The sequence below is a fragment of the Hesperophylax consimilis genome, chromosome 26, assembly GCF_061612785.1.
Source record: "Hesperophylax consimilis isolate HC1 chromosome 26, BYU_Hcon_1.0, whole genome shotgun sequence".
NCBI classification, from domain to species: Eukaryota; Metazoa; Arthropoda; class Insecta; order Trichoptera; family Limnephilidae; genus Hesperophylax; species Hesperophylax consimilis.
The window spans coordinates 7,431,141-7,451,437 of record NC_142861.1 but is presented as its reverse complement, the minus strand read 5'-3'; the positions used below and the strand labels follow the sequence as shown (position 1 = coordinate 7,451,437).

The 20,297-nt window shown below is 36.5% G+C and overlaps 1 protein-coding gene across 7 annotated transcripts in view; it reads left to right on the top strand.

Annotated features, from left to right (window-relative positions):
* Positions 1–20,297, top strand: part of msn (serine/threonine-protein kinase msn) — a 73,731-nt gene that overhangs the window by 26,316 nt on the left and 27,118 nt on the right. For 2 of the 7 annotated variants that reach the window (XM_089647155.1, XM_089647149.1), the window contains exons 9-15: positions 1,475–1,574; positions 2,684–2,831; positions 5,841–5,861; positions 6,887–7,046; positions 8,759–8,894; positions 9,933–10,173; positions 14,549–15,433. In XM_089647155.1, the coding sequence (XP_089503281.1) occupies positions 1,475–1,574; positions 2,684–2,831; positions 5,841–5,861; positions 6,887–7,046; positions 8,759–8,894; positions 9,933–10,173; positions 14,549–15,433 (1,691 nt within the window). Of the gene's footprint in view, positions 1–1,474; positions 1,575–2,683; positions 2,832–5,840; positions 5,862–6,886; positions 7,047–8,758; positions 8,895–9,914; positions 10,174–14,548; positions 15,434–20,297 lie in introns of all 7 variants that reach the window. The other 5 variants (XM_089647151.1, XM_089647148.1, XM_089647153.1 and 2 more) reach the window with 3 other exon arrangements.

Here is a 20,297-nt window from a genome sequence, read left to right as displayed (position 1 = left end):
TATTTGTTTTCATCCTACTTCCATCAATATAATCGGAAAATTATGCTTGTGTAATGATGGAAGACTAAGCTAGCAGAGGACTGAACCCACGACAACTGGGTGCCAACCCGATGCTTTTGACAATATGGTTTAAAAAAATCAATCAAATCAACATTGTGATCAAGTTGAAGTTATGGAAGAATGTTGGAAGATGATATTTCAACATTTGTCAAACCAACTTAACCACTCAGAACATTAGAACGTCAAAAGACGTAAATATGATAAAAGTGGTCAAGACATTAGAACGTCTTTTCACGTAAACGCGCGAGATTTTACAAAAATCGATTTATTTCCATCACTAGTATACGGATTTCCATGATTTAAAAAACAGAGTATCGATAATGAATAACGCTACGCGTCTGTATTCAAGAATATCTATGGAACGTAGAGGTGCATTATCTAAGCCAATTGGATCTGTCATCTTGTTTGTTCATAATTTATTGCGTTTCTAAATAATTTATTAAAAATATTTTAGTTTGGATGGTTAATATTTTGAGGTGACTAATAGTTTTTAATTATATTTCTTCAATATATAAAGTGTTATTTCTTTATGATACTCAGAAAAAAGTACATTTTTCACGGCTTTGAAATAATGGTAAGCGAATTTTACATATTTTTGACGTTTTCATAAAATGTATATTTAGAAACGCAAATATTTACGTATCACAACACAATGCGATAGTGGATTTCAAAATCTTTCCAAAACATTTTCTAGAATGAGGCTACGTTTCCCAAAACGTGAGTTATGAAGCTTTTAGCAAAACTCGTAAATAACACAAAAATTATCACGTTTTGACAGTTCGCAAAGGAACACATAGTAAATAAAAGTCTTTGTCTGAGAGGTTAACATGAAATGGGTAACAATGCACAGTGAAACCCACTTATTAAGTTTCCGGATAAGAAGTGTTCGTGCTTCTGATTTTTCAGTCCCTTGAAGACAAATTAAAAAATCCAACTTTCCAATCCACCAGAATTGCGCTTATTTATAACTTCTTGTACGTTTTTGTACACCCTTACTTTAACACAATGTTCTGTAATCTTTGAAGAAGAAGATAATACTAATAAATCTAAGACGAAACATGAAACAGTATGACGACACAGAACATATAAAGATAACGAATGCAATTGATTTTTTTTTACCAGTGGTTAGAGGCATTTTCCTGGTAAAACAGAGATCCTGGGTTCGATTCCCAGTTGAGACTGTTACCCTTTTATTTTCTGTGTCCTGTTCTGTTTCATTTAGATTTATATGTATTATCTTCTCATTCAGTGATTAAATATTACATTGATGGGTATAACTTTAAATGTTATAAAAAAACGTCACTCCAATAAAAATTGAATAATGTTGTGTTTTTAAAATTGATTTGATTTGAATACTGAACTTGTATTTTCTTTTGCGACTAATGCTAAAGTTCCGATATATTTTTATTTGCAGAACCGGGGCCCCCGGCTCGGCCCGCCGTCCCCCAGAGACTTATCGTCGTGCCAGACCCCCAGCCCCCCCAGCCACAGCCCCCACAACCCAACAGATACAGGTTAGAGGCTTCAAATCTAAATCCTCATCCATCACAAGACTCCTCCACTTCTCGCGGTCCTGTGCTGCATAGAGGGGCGTGGACGACGACCTTCCAGATACCTACGATATTGAAATTCTTATGAAGACGTAAGACATGTCATGTCATGTGCCGATACAACGGAAGAGATGTATGACTGTGAATGAAGACACTTGTGTGGCGGTTCATCCCCTCTGTCTACTCCTGACACTATACAAGACAATTAGGCACGATGGTTAGTTAGTTAGAGAGAAAAATACATTTTTACCCCTATGGAATCATAGTAATAATCATAATAATCAATTCAATTAAAGTCACAGTTTTTATTTTCTTTTTGACGTGTTAATCGACTGTAGTTCCCCGTCTGTAAAATACATTTCTGTAGAACACATAATAATAGATCATTTTGAAGTTGCTTGATGTTTTTGACATCTCTAGGATACGCAAATGCGCGTTTTGAAGTGTCGGTATGAGAAAAGTAATGGGAAGAACAATTTATTTTATTTAATTTCCTAGTTGGGCAGCCAAATTTATGGACTTTAGATTCAGCCCCGGTGCATGATTAGTGGAATTACAAATGTTATCTTTTTTTTATTTTTTTTTTATTAACCCCACACAGGAGGCCCTGAGGCCAATATTTTCCCACAAGGCCTGTCATCTTTAGGAATGCTGTGTGGGGTGTCTTTTTTTAAGTAAAGGGAAGAGAAGAAGTTCTGGGAAGGAAAAAGGTACGAGGGATGGGTAGGAATCTAGGGATCATGTGTCAAGAAGTGACGGACATATGAATATATCCCTCCCGCTGCGGCGCAAGGTGGTGGGTCGAGATACCAGTTGGAGAGGTCAAAGGGTCGCCCCAAACCAGCCTCTCACCCGATAAACCCGGGCACCCCTACTAAATCACCAAATGTAGCGAACCACTTGGGGTGACCTATGGCAGAGGAGATGGTTATCCAATAAATGGTTCCCGGGGCGGTGGTATCCAAACCCGCCTCCCAAATTGTAAAAGTCTTAAAGCAGAATAAATGCAATAGGTTTGTCCCAATCTTCCATGAACAATAACAACATTAAACTATAAAATTTATTTATTTCAGACCCCTCCCCCCGACCCCCCGCTCCAGTGGCTCCTCCAACAGTTCAGGCAATGGCCCGTCCAGCAACGGGGGCGGTGGCAGCCCCCTGGGCTCCAACGGGGCCCCCCCGCAACCCCAGCGGAACTCCCAACACATCTTCAAACCAATGGTGAGCCCCCGTATCCACTATGTTACACATGACTGTAGGACACCCAACTTGCTTTTAGATGTAGAGCAGTATTTTATATTGTGAAATAGAACCATATCATGTTGGAAATAACAGCTAGATGCCGTCAACGCCAAACGCTATTGATGAAAATTTGCAAAATCGTTTATTAGATATACGTAATTGATAATATCAGTGACTACGTGTGAATATTATTCAACACAACGCAGTCAATTGATTATGACGTATTGTTTTTATCAGGCTTGGCACCAAACAGTTAATATGGTGTTTAACAGTTTACACTTTGCCAATGATGTTACATATAGTTTGTGGTCTTTGGGTTGTGTACATTACTATTCATCTTTTGAATTTTCCTAACCGATAACGTAGTACCTAATGTCAAGCGTGTCTGCCGATGTTATATTATTTGCGGGTGGTTGCGCCAATACACAATAGACATTAATTTACACATACATCTCATACACACGTACTTGCAACCACTGTACTGAGATAGTATTGTTGTACTTTGGTCCTACCTTCCTATCCATTCCTGCACATGTATGTGCACTTTGCATTTAGTTTTGTTACAATAACTCAAGAAGTCTGTTTCAATAACCCAAACCGCTTATGACATTATCATCAGCGCCAATATCATGCAAGCCTCTTCGTGTTCAGTGACATTGTTGTGAGGAGAAAAGACAGGAGGAAGCGATGCCCTTTCCTAATGGTGAGTCCTTCCTTTATCCGTACAACAAATAATGTCTTATGTGCAGTGGTCATTGCTCAAACATCCAAGGTCCTTCGACAAGCATTTCTTACACTATTAAAAACATAACATACCACCTTTTACACACCAGCGGGTAAAATATAGCTGTTGTCATTATAAATAACAGTTGAAACTACCTTATTTTGGAATTACATATAAATAACAGTTGAAACTACCTTATTTTGGAATTATAAATAACAGTTTAAACTACCTTATTTTGGAATTACAAATAACAGTTGAAACTACCTTATTTTGGAATTATTAATAACAGTTGAAACTACCTTATTTTGGTTTTATAAATAACAGTTGAAACTACCCTATTTTGGAATTATAAATAACAGTTGAAAGTACCTTATTTTGGATTTTCTTAACAATATTAGAATCGTTGTTTATTATTTTTGTTTTATAGTCGAATAACTTGATGAGTAAAACCTTAAATTGTAATATTTAATCATTGAAGACAATATTAACCACTCTGAAAGGAAAGATGCGAAACAGAAAAAAATAGAAAAATATTCAGTTAGACCAAGTTGAATTAGCTCAATGGTCAGACCATTTCCTTGGCAAGGAAGAGGTCCTGGGTTCAGTTCCTAGATGCGACTGAATCTTTTTCTGTTTCAGAGTGGTTAATATCGACTTTTTTTTTATAGTGTTCGCATCAAGGTCGGCATTATTTCCAACGGGTTTTATTCAACAGTTGTCAATTGGCATTTTTTTTCAATTTGTTCAAGGAGGTATATTGGGTTTTATCTTTTACATAGATACATTCTTACAGTCAATGAATAGTTTTGCAGGCATTTACCTTTTTACTGTGCATATCACAAAATAAACATTATTATGTATTCTGACATTGGGCTTCCTGTTTGGACGTTAAAATAGTCTGTATGACAAATCCAAATAAATAAAACTGTAAATGTTCATTTGCTCAAAATCTTAAATCTCCAAAAGTTCTTCACAGATTGCTTGGAAATTTTGACAAAACGTTGCATTCGAATACGCTTGTATTTTTATATATCTATATTATATAGATGTGACTGTGAATAGGTAAAAACATACTTTTTTGAAAAATAACGCGCCATTGTACGTAAAAGCAAAATGCGCTATTGTTTCTCTATCTGCACAGCCCTACTTAGCCACAGCTAGTGGCGTATTGCAGCTAGTATTAAATAAACTAAGTACTAAACAAAATTTGAATCATGCACAGTTTTGATGTAAAATATATTTACAAATTAAATTTGGTAGGTATAATTTAGCTTGTTGAAATTTATTATTCATTAAGATTTCAGGTAACCTAATAATTGCAGGAACTATTTTGATTTAGTATTGACTTCAGCTTCAAAGCTTTATTCGCTTAAATACAGTGAAACCCATTTATAAGGTTCCCACATAAGAAGTTGATACACTTAAAAATTTAAATATGATTTAAGATTTTCACGGCCAAAAGTATTTTTGTTATTTGTTTTTGGGGTGTTATGCCGCGTTGCGCGTATTTAACTCCTTCTTTAGCCAGGTTGATGGCTGATTATGGAGGCCATTGAAATTCATAAAAATCCCGTAAATATTAATAGAGACGATGGAGCTGAGCTCAATAGTTCTTGGTATCCGGTAATTGACGGCTACACCAGAGCTAAATGAAGAAAACCACTGGCAAAAAAAAAACACTAACAGCTGGCAACACGGTATCACATCCTCATACTTTAGCTCACATTTCACCGCAACCTCAAATAACACATCTGCTCTGATGATGGACACTGCAATGCTGTCCGAAACGTTGGCTAAAGAAGGAGTTAGCGCAACACGGCATAATACCCCAAAAACAAATAACAAAAAGCTTAAAAAGTTGTTTGAGACCAAATTTAACCCAACATAAGCATTTTTTTCCCGTCCCTTGGAAAACCTTATAAGAGTGTTCCACTGTATTATACATTTTATGATAACTTTTGTAGTTTTTGTTTGTAAAATAAAATAAAAATAACATTGTACAATTTGAAGCTTATTTTCTTTGCCACATTATTCAAAAGTAGTTGCTTCAAGTTTTCATTTGTTTTTACATAATAATATAATGTCACCAATATATAACTTTGAACTTAGATATTTTTATTATTTAGTGCCGACTTCTCATGTTTTGTTGAATTACCTTTTCTTTCATGTGTTGCCGCATTCATGTTGCGTTCCATGTATGTCACGCGTGCTTATTATGCCCCACACGATAACGCCACGCTATTAAAACATGTGTGATAATACAGCTTCCGGCGCGGAGGCCCGAGGTGAGTCTTAGACAAATTACATTATTTTTTTATGTGTTTTTATATTGAAAATAGTTGCCATTTTTTTCAGCGTTTCTCCCGAACCATAGATAATAGAAACAAGGAAGATGGGCCGTGAACCATTATTACTATGAAACAGTGCGCACAAAGTGTCGCCAATATTGTTCTTCCGAATTGCATCTACGCACAATGCTTTTGTTTCTTCCAACATACCAACCGCGCAACTTTTGCTGGCTCCGCTGCTGTGATCGTCTCGTGCAGTTTGGTCATAGCTTGGCAATAGTGCTCGGCGTGCTTCTATGCTATATCTCCCTTAGTTTTTATTATCTATGCCCTGAACGGCTCTTCGTCTTAAACATAGATATTTTTTTAAATCGATGGAAAATCCTTGGATTTTTTAAAAAGGTAAATTCTTGGATTTATTTTTGGGCAATATTCTCTGGAAAATTTCTTCTTCCTCCATTTTTATAAATTAATTAACAAAAAAAAAAAAAAAAATACAGTCTATTTGATTGACTGTATACATGAATTTATCGAAAACTAAATAAAACAAACAAATATGTAACAATAATTTCTTATTTGTATGAAGTCCGCAACAGCATGTAGGTAAATCGTCAAACATAGTGCACGACTATCCACTACCGTGGCTCGATGACTAATTTCCGCTAGGAAATTTTGTAATACTTAATTCCCACATAGAAATCAATCCTTGGGATATAGACCACTTTGGTAATGACTGCTCTAAATTGACAAAATCAATATTACAATTAATTGGTCAATAAATGATGTCTGTTTATTAACATTGCTCAGATCATTCTAATCTAATTTAAAAGGGATATTGATTTTTAGTCTTAAGAAATGAACAAAACTTCACTAAGACACTTCTCTACGACATTTCACCGAGAAACTAAACTTATAATAATAATAATGGTACTTGGCTAATTGCATCACCTCAAGGGCATGATGTATTAAAACTTAACATTCACCGAGAAAGTTGTGTATATTAAGTGTCTTGTATATTGTAGGACTTGGACATGCTGGCCGCGCAACTCAACGAACTGGGAGTGGTGTCGGGCCCCTCCGCACCCCCGCGCTCCAACAGCAGCGGTGGGGGCGGCGCCTCCAGACCCTCCTCGGGGGCACCTCGCGCACAGCCACAGGCTCAGGCCAACGGACACACGCACGGTAGTCTATCAATGTTGTCCACTTGCTCTGGTCCCTCTATTCACTCTTCTCGTTAGTCCTATCCACTGCGAGGCATTCCGTAGATACCTGGGTTTTCAGTTCCAGTCAGGGTCCCAGATGAAGTATTCACTCATTTCTCTAGCTGAGGGAGTATGACTAGAGATGGCAAAATTTCGTTTTAACTAAAAACGCGAAAAAATATTTATGGCTCGAAAATAGGGCATTTATAAGTTTTCTTTGCGTTTCAAGGCATTTGAAAGTGTTTCCAGTGTTCTTTATTTCGCGAATTAACGCGAAAAACATGATTTTGGCCGTATTTCAGCTAAATTATTCTATTTAGCGAAATAGGCGCGAATTTCCCGAAAATACCGGGTATTAAAATAATATGTGAGAATTTCAAAAAATCGATATTTATCAGTGGAAATAAGTGATTAAAAATCATCTCTAACTAAAATCTAAATCATTTCAAATATGCCTACTTTATTTCATTTTTGGAAGCCTGTCCTACCTCTTTTTACAATTTTGTTACTATTTTATGTGTAAATATTTAATATTTTTAATTTATACTGTACGCTGAATTTAAACGCTTTCCGAGAATATAGCGTATTTCAGAAGTCAAAGAACCATACAAATTGGAGAAGCTGATACAGTAATATTTAGTCCAGTACAACTAAAGAAGAATTGAGAAAAATACATAAGGAAGGTAGTTTCATGTGAATGTGCAGGGCAAAGTATTATGCCTACTTTGTTTCATTTTTGGAAGCCTTTCCTACGATTTTTTATAATTTTGTTACTATTTTATGTGTAAATATTTAATATTTTTGTACTGTAGGCTAAAATTGCTTTTTGACATTACACAAATTGTGCGAAATAAATTAGGCCTATTGATGTTAATCGCAATCTGCATTTGTTGTGTTTGTGTTCGACCCATACTTAGAGTTTCCTTCCTTATTAATTTAATATTAAAATTAATTATTTATAATCTTTCACATGGAAATACTTGTAAATGAAGGTTAAACATATATTTTACCAAAAATACTTAAAATATGCACTAAAAACATTCAGGAAATACATTTTTTTCCATTTTGCTACAAAACGCTAAATTATGCCTCAAAATGCTATAAAACGCTAAATTTCCAATTGTTAATGCTAAAAAAACTGAAAATTAATGCTAAATTTTGCCATCTCTAAGTATGACCACTACTCGTGGCTCTATCCTACTGACTTTCTCTCGGGTATGCTTGGAATGAACCGTTTAAGAGTCAGAATGGATGCGCACATTGCAACTAATTCCTGGATGGCTTCAAAAGTCAGTTATCATGATGAGCTTTCATTTCTATGTTTCCGATAGTTGTTTCCGTCACCGACAGCATAGACTGTTTTATCTCCCGGCCTGCAGGACTTACTTGCTAATGGTCACGCCAGTCATGGAGGGCAATCTTGCTGTTGAAACAGAATCAATTTGAATATCGACATATTTAGAGCATCAGACTCTTTTTAAATGACAATCCGTGCTGATAAGCAGCAGTACCTACTATATGCTAGTAAGTACCTATTATTTGGACTATGACCCTCCCAATTGGGTTATGTTGTACGGCTGTAGTACTATGCTTGTCCATGTTTGTACTACTGACTTGTTTCATCATTGACGAGTACCAACTTAGTTGTGAAAATTATTATAAAACATTAATTGAATTGTATTATTATTGCAGTTGTACCACCGCCGCCCGTGGAACGCAACATCCTGGACCCCATCGAGGACTCTGACACGGACTCCGAGCCTGAGGAAAACAATGGCAGGTCCCGGAACGACGGCACTCTCCTCGCCAGCGATCCACCCAAACCTCTGTAAGTAGTCACCGAGGAAGGAACAGGAACCTCCAAATCCTAGTGACAGGAAACAATATATGTATCTCATCTACTCATCTTCTACCCTTCGTTAACAAGGCACCTCCAGATGTCTCCGTCCTGCGTGTGATACATTTCACAGAATACCATGTAAAAAAATTACAATACTTTTATAGGAAAACGGAAGATTCAAATCACTCTAAAAGGTAAAAGCACTAGTTTATTGTTTTTACCTCTCACTATCAGTAAATAGTATGTGCGCGGGCATTGGAAAAATTAAGATTCTAATAAAGATGGATATTACCGTTATGCTTTGTTGACTGTGTTATATCAAAATTTTGTAAAAATAAAATTGACTGTATTTATGACGTCTAACTGTGAATGGAAAATAGCTGACCACCATGACATTTCCAAGTTACTGTTGCAAAATTGATTGACAAGCTCAAATTTTTCCTTAACAATTCGGTACTCAATAGTTAACGTGAGCTCTATTAAGCTTAGTTCAGTTTGAAGCAGTCATTTCGGGCTAGGTGCAGAGTTTAATCAGCGATGGTTTGAAAACTTCAAACTTCTCAAGCCTTTTTCTTTTCTGGAAAAGGAGACACTACCAGAACTAAATGAAATATTTCAGATTTATTTTTTCTGATTATTTTTCTATTTATGTGTATACTAACATTATTACTGAATACCTACTAACCAATTTGAACATCCTTTCCTCCTATTAATTTTGTTACAATTATTTTTGCATGATGAATATTATTTAAACCCTTCAAATTATAATTTATGTACACAACTCACGAAAAACATAAAACATTTTTATACGATACTGATAAAATTTTGCTTTTGTGATATTACAAAATTCACTATCGTTACCACCAAAAATCACACTTGAAAACTGAATTTGCAACTGCCAAAATACACCAAATTAAACATGAACATTAAAAAAACAACACACGAAAATTCACATTTTAAACATTTGCACCGTTTCTTTTGTTATTTTTTTTTGTTGGTCCCCATCAGTCCCGAGTTCTGTTACAGGCCCGGCCTCGGCTCGCTCGTGGAGGACGTGGCAGCCGCGGGCTCGGCGTCCGTGGGCCCGCCGGCGCCCGCCACGCCGAACAATAACGCCAGCAGCGGCGGCGGCAGCGCCACCTCAACGGCTGCGTCCACCGGGAGCGGTCTGGGAACCGGCGGCGCTCCCAATCGCCCCTTGCCACCCACTCCCGATGACGAGGACACGCACACTGGACAGGCAGATCGGACACTGGTCATGAAACGGGTACGTCCGTCGACTTGTTGATTTTGTAGATATTGTTAGATTTTTGCACCAGTGGTTTTGACCCCTAGGGTTATAACCTCTTTTTGCGAGATATTTCTCCCTCAAGACACTTAAATGATTACATAGACAGACAGACACACAACTGAAATTAGTATGTTTGATGAAGTGTGTGGGTGTGGCCAAAATTATATTCCTTCAACTGCTAACCGAGCGAATGTAACTACCTTAAGGTAAAATTTTGGGAGAAATTTCTCTCAGTCCTACGACACGGATACTCGTAAGAGTCATGCTATCTCATTTTGTTTTACCGTGAAATACATGATGTTAGAAAGAGAGAATGCAAAGCTTTGTACATGCATTTAAAAGTTTACCATAGATGCTCTTGAAAATTTTTAAATAATAACATTTGTCAAGGTTTCACTTTATAATAAATATTTTTTTATAAAAAGAAATGCCATAGATAAAAGATACAGAAATGTGTGGGATTATAGAATTCCCAATTGGGGGTATGTTGTGAGGTTGAAGAGAGTGTCTCATTCATAGATAATAGAAACTAAGGGAGAACTGGCATGGTAGCGTACCAATTGTCGCCGAGCGACGACCACACTGCATAAAATTTCAAAGTGGCTACTTTGAAAGTTATGCTTTTGGTATGTGGGTGAAACAAAGGCGCGACTGTAGATGCGATTTGCAGTAGTATGGGAGAAAGATGTTAGCGACACTTTTGTGCGCAGTTTCATACTAATAATGATTTGTGGCCCTCCATCTCTCTTGTTTCTCTTATCTATGGTCTCAACTGACTGGAATCTATGCTGCTATGGCATCTCTTGTTTGGGAAATGTGAAGCTGTAGGAAGTGGGAAAGGAAGGTTTTATGTGATACTGTGCAAGAGTTAACCTAACCCAACCGTCTGGAATCCGTGAGACTATGAAATGTGAGATTTTGGAGAATGTTGGAGGAGGCGTGTAAAATAAATATTGGGAAGTGTGGATGCACAAAAATCTTGTCATTTCCCGCAGTGTATCAATTCTAAATGGTGGTCTCTCGCCAAAGCAATACTGAAAGCATCCTGTTTGATTGTGATTATTGAAAGGAGGAGTGAAAAAAACTGAAAAAGGTTGGGAAGCATCGTAAAATCGGGGTGACTTTTAATCAATTTTCAACTTTGAAACTAAATCATTTTTTTATAAATAAATTTTTTTATTTGGGAAACGGGTATAGGTACCGCCGTTCAGGGATCCATTTATTGGATAACCGAAACTCCTGCCGTAGGTCGCCCCAAGCGAGGTTTGTCTAGGTCTTTGCGGCGGATGTTTTTGCCCACTTGCGGGAGAGACTGGTTGAGAGAGACCTTTCGACTTCTCCAGCCGGACTCCCTCGACCCATCGCCCTGGCGTCGCTCTTTCTTTTCCCTAAAAAGGCCCTCCACACAGCATCCCCAAAGATAACATAGGCCACGAGGGAAATTTTTTTCCTCCTGTGTAGAGCTAATAAATACAACAAAAAAAATGCATTGGAAAATTTTGTGTCATTTTTATTGCACGCGATTAAACTATCTATATTAAATATAAAAAAATTATATTTGAGGAGTCAAAAAATAAACAAAAAATATGGTGATAAAAGTCACCTTTCGGAGTGGGACGACATATATTAAACCAATCCCAAAAATACAGAATGTGAATATTCAAGTAGTTATATGTTATATCAGTAGACACTGATATTCTTTACAATATAAATTAAATTAAACTATTCTAGTTACTGAGGAATTTATAAAATGTTTTCACATTTTTCTCCATCTGAAAATATCTAAAAAACAGCTTCACAATTCAGCCATAAATATTTTTAAATATAACTAGAAAACAACTAATTTTACTCTTATTTTCTAAGCATCATTGTATCCACATTGCCTTAAAAAAATCGTTGAAAGAGGCGAGTATTTTGCAGATATCCGCGATGATCAAAGTCGCCCCCCGATTCAAAAGTCACCCCATATTACTTGACACGATACTACGTGTACTCGACTGGTTCAAATCTGGTCACTAACCAAAACTAAAGTTATTTCAAGCAGTGAATTTGTTTGTTGAAAATGAGTGTGATTGAACCTTGGTGGAGAGAATCTATGAATAAATCTACAAAATAAATAGTGTTGCCTTTTTTGCCCTATTTCGTTTTCTCCAATCTGCATGAATCTTGAATGTTCTATGCCATATTCGCAAAGCTGTGATTGTCTGCCTGGAATGTACAAAAATCTATTCAGTCAATTCATGCTGACTTTTCACACAAATTGGCTGGCATTATTTATGAGTTTGATGATATTTTTTTGATGGTGTGTTTCTTTGATGATGGGATGAATTGATGACTACATTTATCAGTTAGATGATGATTGTGACAAGATGATAATTTCCAACAAACATAATTTAAACTCATGATGAAAGAGAAAGGGGCCTTTTTGGCCAGGAGCTCTATATGCCACTATGTATATCAAGAAATAGTGTGATTTGATGATCATCCATTTTTAGATGTTTTGATGAAGAGTTGTGCTGTTTTTATGGTGATATTTATGTGGCATACATAATTAATTAAGTATGTCATTTCACAACTTGAAGAGATTTGGTGATGAAGAGTTGTGTTGATGAAAAGATGTGTTGATAAAGAGATTTGTTGATGAAGAGTTGGGTCGATGAAAAGATGTGTTGATGAAGAGTTGGGTCAGTGGAAAGATGTGCTGATGAAGAGATTTGGTGATTAAAAGTTGGGTCAGTGAAAAGATGTGTTGATGAAGAGATCTGTTGGTGAAGAGATTTGGTCATGAAGAGTTGGGTCGATGAAAAGATGTGTTGATGAAGAGTTGGGTCAGTGGAAAGATGTGCAGATAAGAGATTTGGTGATTAAAAGTTGGGTCAATGAAAAGATGTGTTGATGAAGAGATGTGTTGATGAAGAGATGTGTTGATGAAGAGATGTGTTGGTAAAGAGATTTGGTGATGAAGAGTTGTGTTGATGAAAAGATGTGTTGATGAAGTGTTGTGTCAGTGGAAAGATGTGCTGATGAGGAGATTAGGTGATGAAATGTTGGGTCAGTGAAAAGATGTGTTGATGAAGAGATTTGGTGATGAAGAGTTGTCATGGATTAGCTTACTATATTTTAAGCAATTAAGAGATGATTTGACGATGTATCTTCATGAATGCAAAGAATCCTCTTCCTGGTGATCATCCGAGCTTCCCCCTGTCATAATGACACTAATGAGCTAAGCCGCTTCAATGTGTAGACGCTGTTGTATATCTTATTGCTCATCCTTAACATCCCGCAGCTCAATCATTGTTCCACTAGTGATCTTAGCTTAACCTAACTTCTCTTAGCGCTGACATAAATAAGTAATTATTTAAAAATTGACCTTTTTTATTTGACTTTAACTTTTTTACAGCCCTAAGAGAAGTCATGGTAGCAATGTGTTTTTAAAACAACTTTGAAGGACTATTTAGTGCGCATTTACTTCTCCATTGCATTCACAAGACAATGAAATGGGTGCTCTATGTATAGAACTAGATATTGTTCAGACAGTTTTCCCATAACGCTGTTTTCTGCATTCACGGTCATATATTTTAAATATATTCAATATTATTTATGAACCAATTTGATCTCTCTTTGAGTCAAATATGTACATATATGAAAAGTAGGTGCAAGAAGCAGTATTTATATGGGAAGATTGTCCCATCTCGCATTCACATATTGTATTTTTATTAACATTTCATGCAATCAGAATGGATAAATAATCATTTAATGTACATATCAGTTGTATCATTTGATAGCTTAGTTATTGGTCAAGGTGGCAGTATATTGATCATATTGTTGCGTGTTTATTGTACACCATTCTTTTCATTAAATTAATGGCTCCATTTTTTCATCTATGATTTCAATTTTCCTCAAATTAGATCGATTCCATAACTATCACAGATTCAACTTCTGTCAACATCTCTATAACCTTACTTTTTATTAGCCTCTAAAACTATCTTTGTTATTTTCTCTCCATTTGTCTGAAGTGATTCCTTTGGTTTGGTTTATTACACTTTAATGGAATATTGAAGAAAATCTACTTAGAAAGTATCACATACTAGAATATTTGGATGATACTGAAGATTATTATTACTATCCATGAAAATAATATTAAATTGGTGGTATGGAATGTTAAAAAAAAGCAATGTATAAATATGTGCAACATGTCAATGTTACATTTAATGTATGTCTCACGCACTCTGCATGATGTATGTTTATTTTTTTTATTTGTTTTATGTTTTTTTTTCACAATTCCCTCCACCATTGTGTTACCACCACATCTGCCTCGGTGTCCGGTGTCCACCTTGTATCCGGGCTACAGAAGGCTTCGGGGGGCGTAGAAGGGGCCGTGGGAGAGAATAGGCACTCTGAACTAGAAGAAGCCATCTTACTTAAAGACTGGGACTTTGCCAAGTTCTTCCCTTCCAAACTCCTCGAAGACAGAAACAAACGGAACAGCGAGCAAAGCGAACGCAAAGACAGCAACAAAAACCTAATGCAGAGACAGTCGCAAATCGATATGGAAGCACTGAAGAACAAATACAAAGACAACATCACCCAATCTCGTAGCAAACCTGTCCCCAAATCTGACACCAAGGACAACAAGTTGGCGAGCGTATTCAATCTCCACAGACGACAGGAATCAGATTCCAAAGTTTCCAATCCCTTCTTCCGTGGATTCCGTCGAGAGAACTCGGATCTATTCCCGCTTTCAAGCACACGCCATTCCGCCATTTACATCTCGAAAAACGAAGGAGTCCCCGCTGCCCAAGTCAACCCGCTGCGATCGAGCGGAATCTTTAACCATAACCGCCGTCCTGCACGCGGCGAACCGATCCTGACTGATTTTATTAAGATGAACGATAGTCTGAAGATGTCGCGACAGGAAGAAATAAACAAATCGATCACGAATCAAAAAAACAATAACAAAATTACTGAAGAAGATAACACTTTGAAAAATATCGGGATGTTGGACGGAGGCGATGATACCATGAGCACAGGAAATGCAGGAGACAATTCACCGACTGCTAGTATCGCCAGCAGTATCGCATTCGCGCCGCCGAGGGCCGAAGGGGAAGCGCCGGTTCTTCGCACGCCGTCCGAGTTCATTCCAGAGTACCTTCGACGCCCGCAGCGCCGGGAGAAGACAGAGTCAGATATTGTGTACCGCAACTCGGCTCTGATGCGGGACCCCGCCGCGCTGCAGGTAACGCATCAGCTGCGCTGCCGCCTGGTTTGACTGTAACGCCCATCTGTGTTCACCTAACCTAACAAGCGATACTAAACTGGGGCCAGCAAGCAACCATACACCCACACACTCACACACCTCCTCTATAACCTAGCCAAAGACCAATCACCCCTCAAAATTCAATAACGCAACACAACCAGACTACACTTATTCATATTCATGCATTTCCAACACCAAGTAGTTTTCGCCTTTTTTGATTGATTTTTCTTTTTCCCTCTGTTTGACAACCTTTTGGACAACTCAAGTTTCGTCAACTCGAGTTTTGTTGGTGTTTGATTGTGTTTATCCAGTCCGTTAAGCGTGCTGAAATATTGGCAAAAGATTAAACATAACCCACCTGGTGATTAAATTACTTTCTTTTGCTTTTTCTCTGCAATTTCAATGCTTTTCACACATTTCATTTCACTATTAGGTTTCTCTTATCTATCACCGAATGAACTTATAAGGGTAGTGAAAACTTTACTACTATTCTGAATTAAGGTCTTAAATTATTATTTCACCAAAACCACTCTTTTTCCAAAATCCATACAACCAACTTTCTTTCATCACAGTTTTGCATTTGGTCTTTATTGTTTTGGTATTTTTGCTTCTTCATTAAACCAAAGCAAAACTGTTTCTGCTTCTCTAACCAACAAGACACACACCCTTTTGTTTATTTCTATTTTCATATTATATATATTTATCTTTGTTTAATATACTTTTGTTGCTTTTGTAACATGTGACTTGTATGCTTTTACTAAAATTTGTGCTTTTTGTTGAGTTTTTTTCTCTTCTATTTGATTATTTTCTGTAGTTTCTTTTTAATTTTTCTACGAAGTTTATAAATATTTTTCAGTAGTCAGTTCTTATTTTGTGGTATAGTTCTCGTATTCCCAACTTTTTCCCTTCTGTTATCAGAAATTCAAAGCAAGAACTTTTTTCTTCATCACATTAAATCACAATAATCGATCATTCATTGTTTATGGTTCATATTGCTAGCAGAAGCTTGGTAATTTTATTCTAAGTGTGTAGGTATATTGGTGTCTGATTTTATTTATAGAAAAAATATTTTCTATGAATAATTTGGAGTTAAAACGTGCCTACATATGCTTAATTTATTTAGCAAATCCTCTAACACAACATACCCCCTTTTATCAGACTGACAAATCTATCCCATCAGCGATGCTGACTCATCATCTTTTCGTCTCTTGGAGGAACTTGAAAAACATCTATGGAAATCACATTCTGTCTATGGAATGCCAATGAATTTCCCTAATAATGTTGCCACGGCGAAATAATAAACATTGCATGAAACAGAATGAAAAACACAATGGCATGATTTTCGGCATGCAAAGCATGGCAACACCTGATTTGAAAAAAAGAACAATAAGAAAATTTTGCTTGCTGTTTCCGTTTCTGATATGCTGGGATACAAAAAAAATGGCGGCTAAAAATAAATTGTACCATCCGGAAGAATATTATCGGAGGATTTTAGCCATCCAGAGCTTGTGGAATATCTTATTATGTATTATTTCTTGTGACTTTTTGCATTTGCTGCACTTTTGGAGTTTTCTTGTGCTTTGTGAACAAAGTGATTTGTGTGTTCATTTTCAATGTTGTGTTAACCAACTAATATTCATCTGTTTGGAAGTTTGTTTTCTTTAAACGTTTAATGATATTGTCTGCAACTCTTTGCACCGTCTTTGGAGCTTTGCATTTATTATGTTGATGAAGGATTCACAAAAATCATAACCTGCAAAACTAAAATGTCGCATTTTGTACTATGTTACGTTTTTCTGAATGTTTCATTCAACGGTATGGTAACTAAATCAATAATGAATATTGAATCATTAAAAACACTCATTGCTGCACTCCGTAATATATATATGTATATGAATGATATTTATTCTGATATCAATAGTTTTCTGTATTTACTGATTTTTTAAAAACCTTTTTTCACAAATAGAATTTAGTTTGTGTGTACATAATTTATTTAGGCATGTACAAAATTAACTTAATTTTTTTTTTGTTAAACTTCGATGTAAGACAGTAAACATAGAGCATTGAAAAGTTTTCCATTTTATTGAATTTAATAATATAGTTAGGCGGTCGTCCCACGGGTTGGTAAAGAATCGAAAAAAACCAAGTGCTGTAAAGATGTGGGAAATTTTGTGCAATGTATGTTGCGTGGTCTCTGCACACGGCAGATAAGGGGCCGTTCAAGTATTACGTAAGCAGATTTATTACAATTATTTACCCCCTCTTCCCCCTTGTCACCAAAAGTAAGCAAAGCTCTTACCCCCCCCCCCTCCCAATTATTTGTGGGAATCCCCGAATATGTATTCGGTTTTCAAACATAGACAATGTGTGGGTTGCCAATGTGTAAAAAAAAAAATAACTACTGCTGAGCAGTGCTGACGTAATCACTATCTCGACCCCCCCACCCCCCCACCCCCCACCCCCCATGTCATCAAAAATAAGCAAAGCAAAGACCCCCCTGCCCCCCTATAGTGCTTACATAATACTTGAACGGCCCCTAAGTTATGTTTTTTTTATTTGGGATGTGGGTTTGGGTACCGCCGCCCCGGGAACTATTTGTTGGATAACCAACACCTCTGCCGTAGGTCACCTCAAATGGTTCGCCACTCTTGGTAATTTAGACGGGATGCCGGGTTCATCGTGTGAGGTGTGTTCAGGATGCGCCTACCCACCAGGTGCGTGACGTGAGTGATCGGGAGAGGCTGGTCTGGGGAGATCCTTTGATGACTCCAACTGGTCTCTCGACCCATGGCCTTGCGCCACAGTCAGAGGGATATATTCATGTCCGTCACTCCTGGACATACTAGATTCATACCCACCCCTTATACCCCTTTCCTTCCCAGAACTTACTTTCCTTCCTTAACCTGTTAACCGGGCGGGACGTATAAATACGTCAAACGTAAACAGTATCGGGTATGGGTAGGACATAAGAATACGTACTTGAAATATATGTTGCGCCCTGGAACGAGCGCGACGTATATCTCCGAACATATGACACGGAAATTGAGTTTTTAATTTTTACATATTTTAATTTTTTAAACTCAATGTTTCGCTTTTATCTGTGTGCTTTTATTTATTGTTCTGTAATTATAACTTTTTTTATATTTTTTTGTAATCTTTATAATTGTTTGTAAATATTCAATTTTTTTAATTCGATTTTTTCATTTTTTTTGATGCATAAATAAAAAAAAAAATAAAAAAATTAACCTCCACCGGGCGTGATGTATTGATACGTCCTAGTGAAGGAGTTCGCGCCCGTTATATGCTGCGTAATTCAAAACTGAACTCCCCGGTTAACAGGTTGAAAAAACCCTCCACACAGTATCCCAAAAGATGACATAGGCCTTGGGGGAAATTATTTTCCTCATGGCCTATGTGGGGTTAATGTAAAAAAAAGCTCTGTAAACTGTAAATTTCTGTTGTCGGTATTGCAGATTTGTGTTACTGGCTTTACACTTATGTCATCTTACCATCATCTGTCAAAATTTAATTTGGACTTACATTGGGTACTATAATATTACATTCAGGTTCAAATCTCTTTTTTGTGATATTATTAAGATGCCTAAATGATAAATTCTTAAGAATATTTAAAAATATTTTTTATCTAAAATAAATGTTAATGTTAAAAATGATAATTAGAAGTTCGTTATGTGATATCGGCGGTGTCCCGATAAATATCAAACGCCCACTGAAACCTGGTACCGCTAGCTGTATACGGGAAGTACATTGCATCACTCCCTCTCGTCTCCCGACCCGTTTGCACTGTTTGCAGGCCCCGATACAAATATACGGATCGGTGGGCTTTTGGTTTACCGCACACGGTTTTTGTCGATTCTTTACCGTGGGACGGCTGCCTTATTTTAACATACATTCAATGAATGGATGAATGAATCAACATCCACAAAGTAAGTTGGTGATGAAATAAATTGTAATTCTATTACTGGACGTGACTTGAAAATATTAAGCGTATATCGTGGGTATACTTGCAAAAAACGTTAAATGAAATTTAAAATTTTGTCTTAATAATGCAGTTTTATGAAGTTGTTTACGCTCTATAAACAGGCAGAATACATTGTATAAGTCATTTTAATTTTTCTATGTTTAAAAAAATAAATTTAATGTTAAGTCGAAAACTAATATTTTTTACTGGAAAAATATGTTAAATCGATTTGCCTCATATTCTGTCTATGGATGTGCACCCGTATCTGCCCTTGTCATTTGTGGCAGAACACTTTAATTCAACTCAATTGTCGTCGGCTGTTGTAGGCGTTATGTGCGTCTATGACATCTGTAAAATACGTAGTTTGATAGTTCACGTGGTATATTATTTTTTAAAGCAGAAGTAAGGTAAATGTGTAGTGAAGTAGTCAATTTGAAACAAGTACCTGACGGATAAAAAGCACTAAAAGTAACATAGTGGTTTTTGCCAGAACAAAAATTTCAGGAAAAATAAACTAATTGCTACACTGTAAAAGATATTCTTAATTGAACAAACATCGTGATATTATGTTTTTATATCAATGCAAATTTGATAAAAAATAGTTTTAAATTGATAAAAAACATAAATGCTTGTTTTCCCAAAACTCCAATTTTAGAATTAACATTTTTTGCCAGTATACCCACCATGTGCAGTACATCCTTGTATAGTTGTATCGATGATATTAATTTTGTCACAAACACCACTGACGACCAGTGACTTAATTTGTGCTGGAGTGCCGAAATCGAAAAAAGGCTTTATTTATATTATCGTAGACAAAAAATGTTTTGCAAAAATCATAAGGACTTAATTCTGAACTATGGGAAG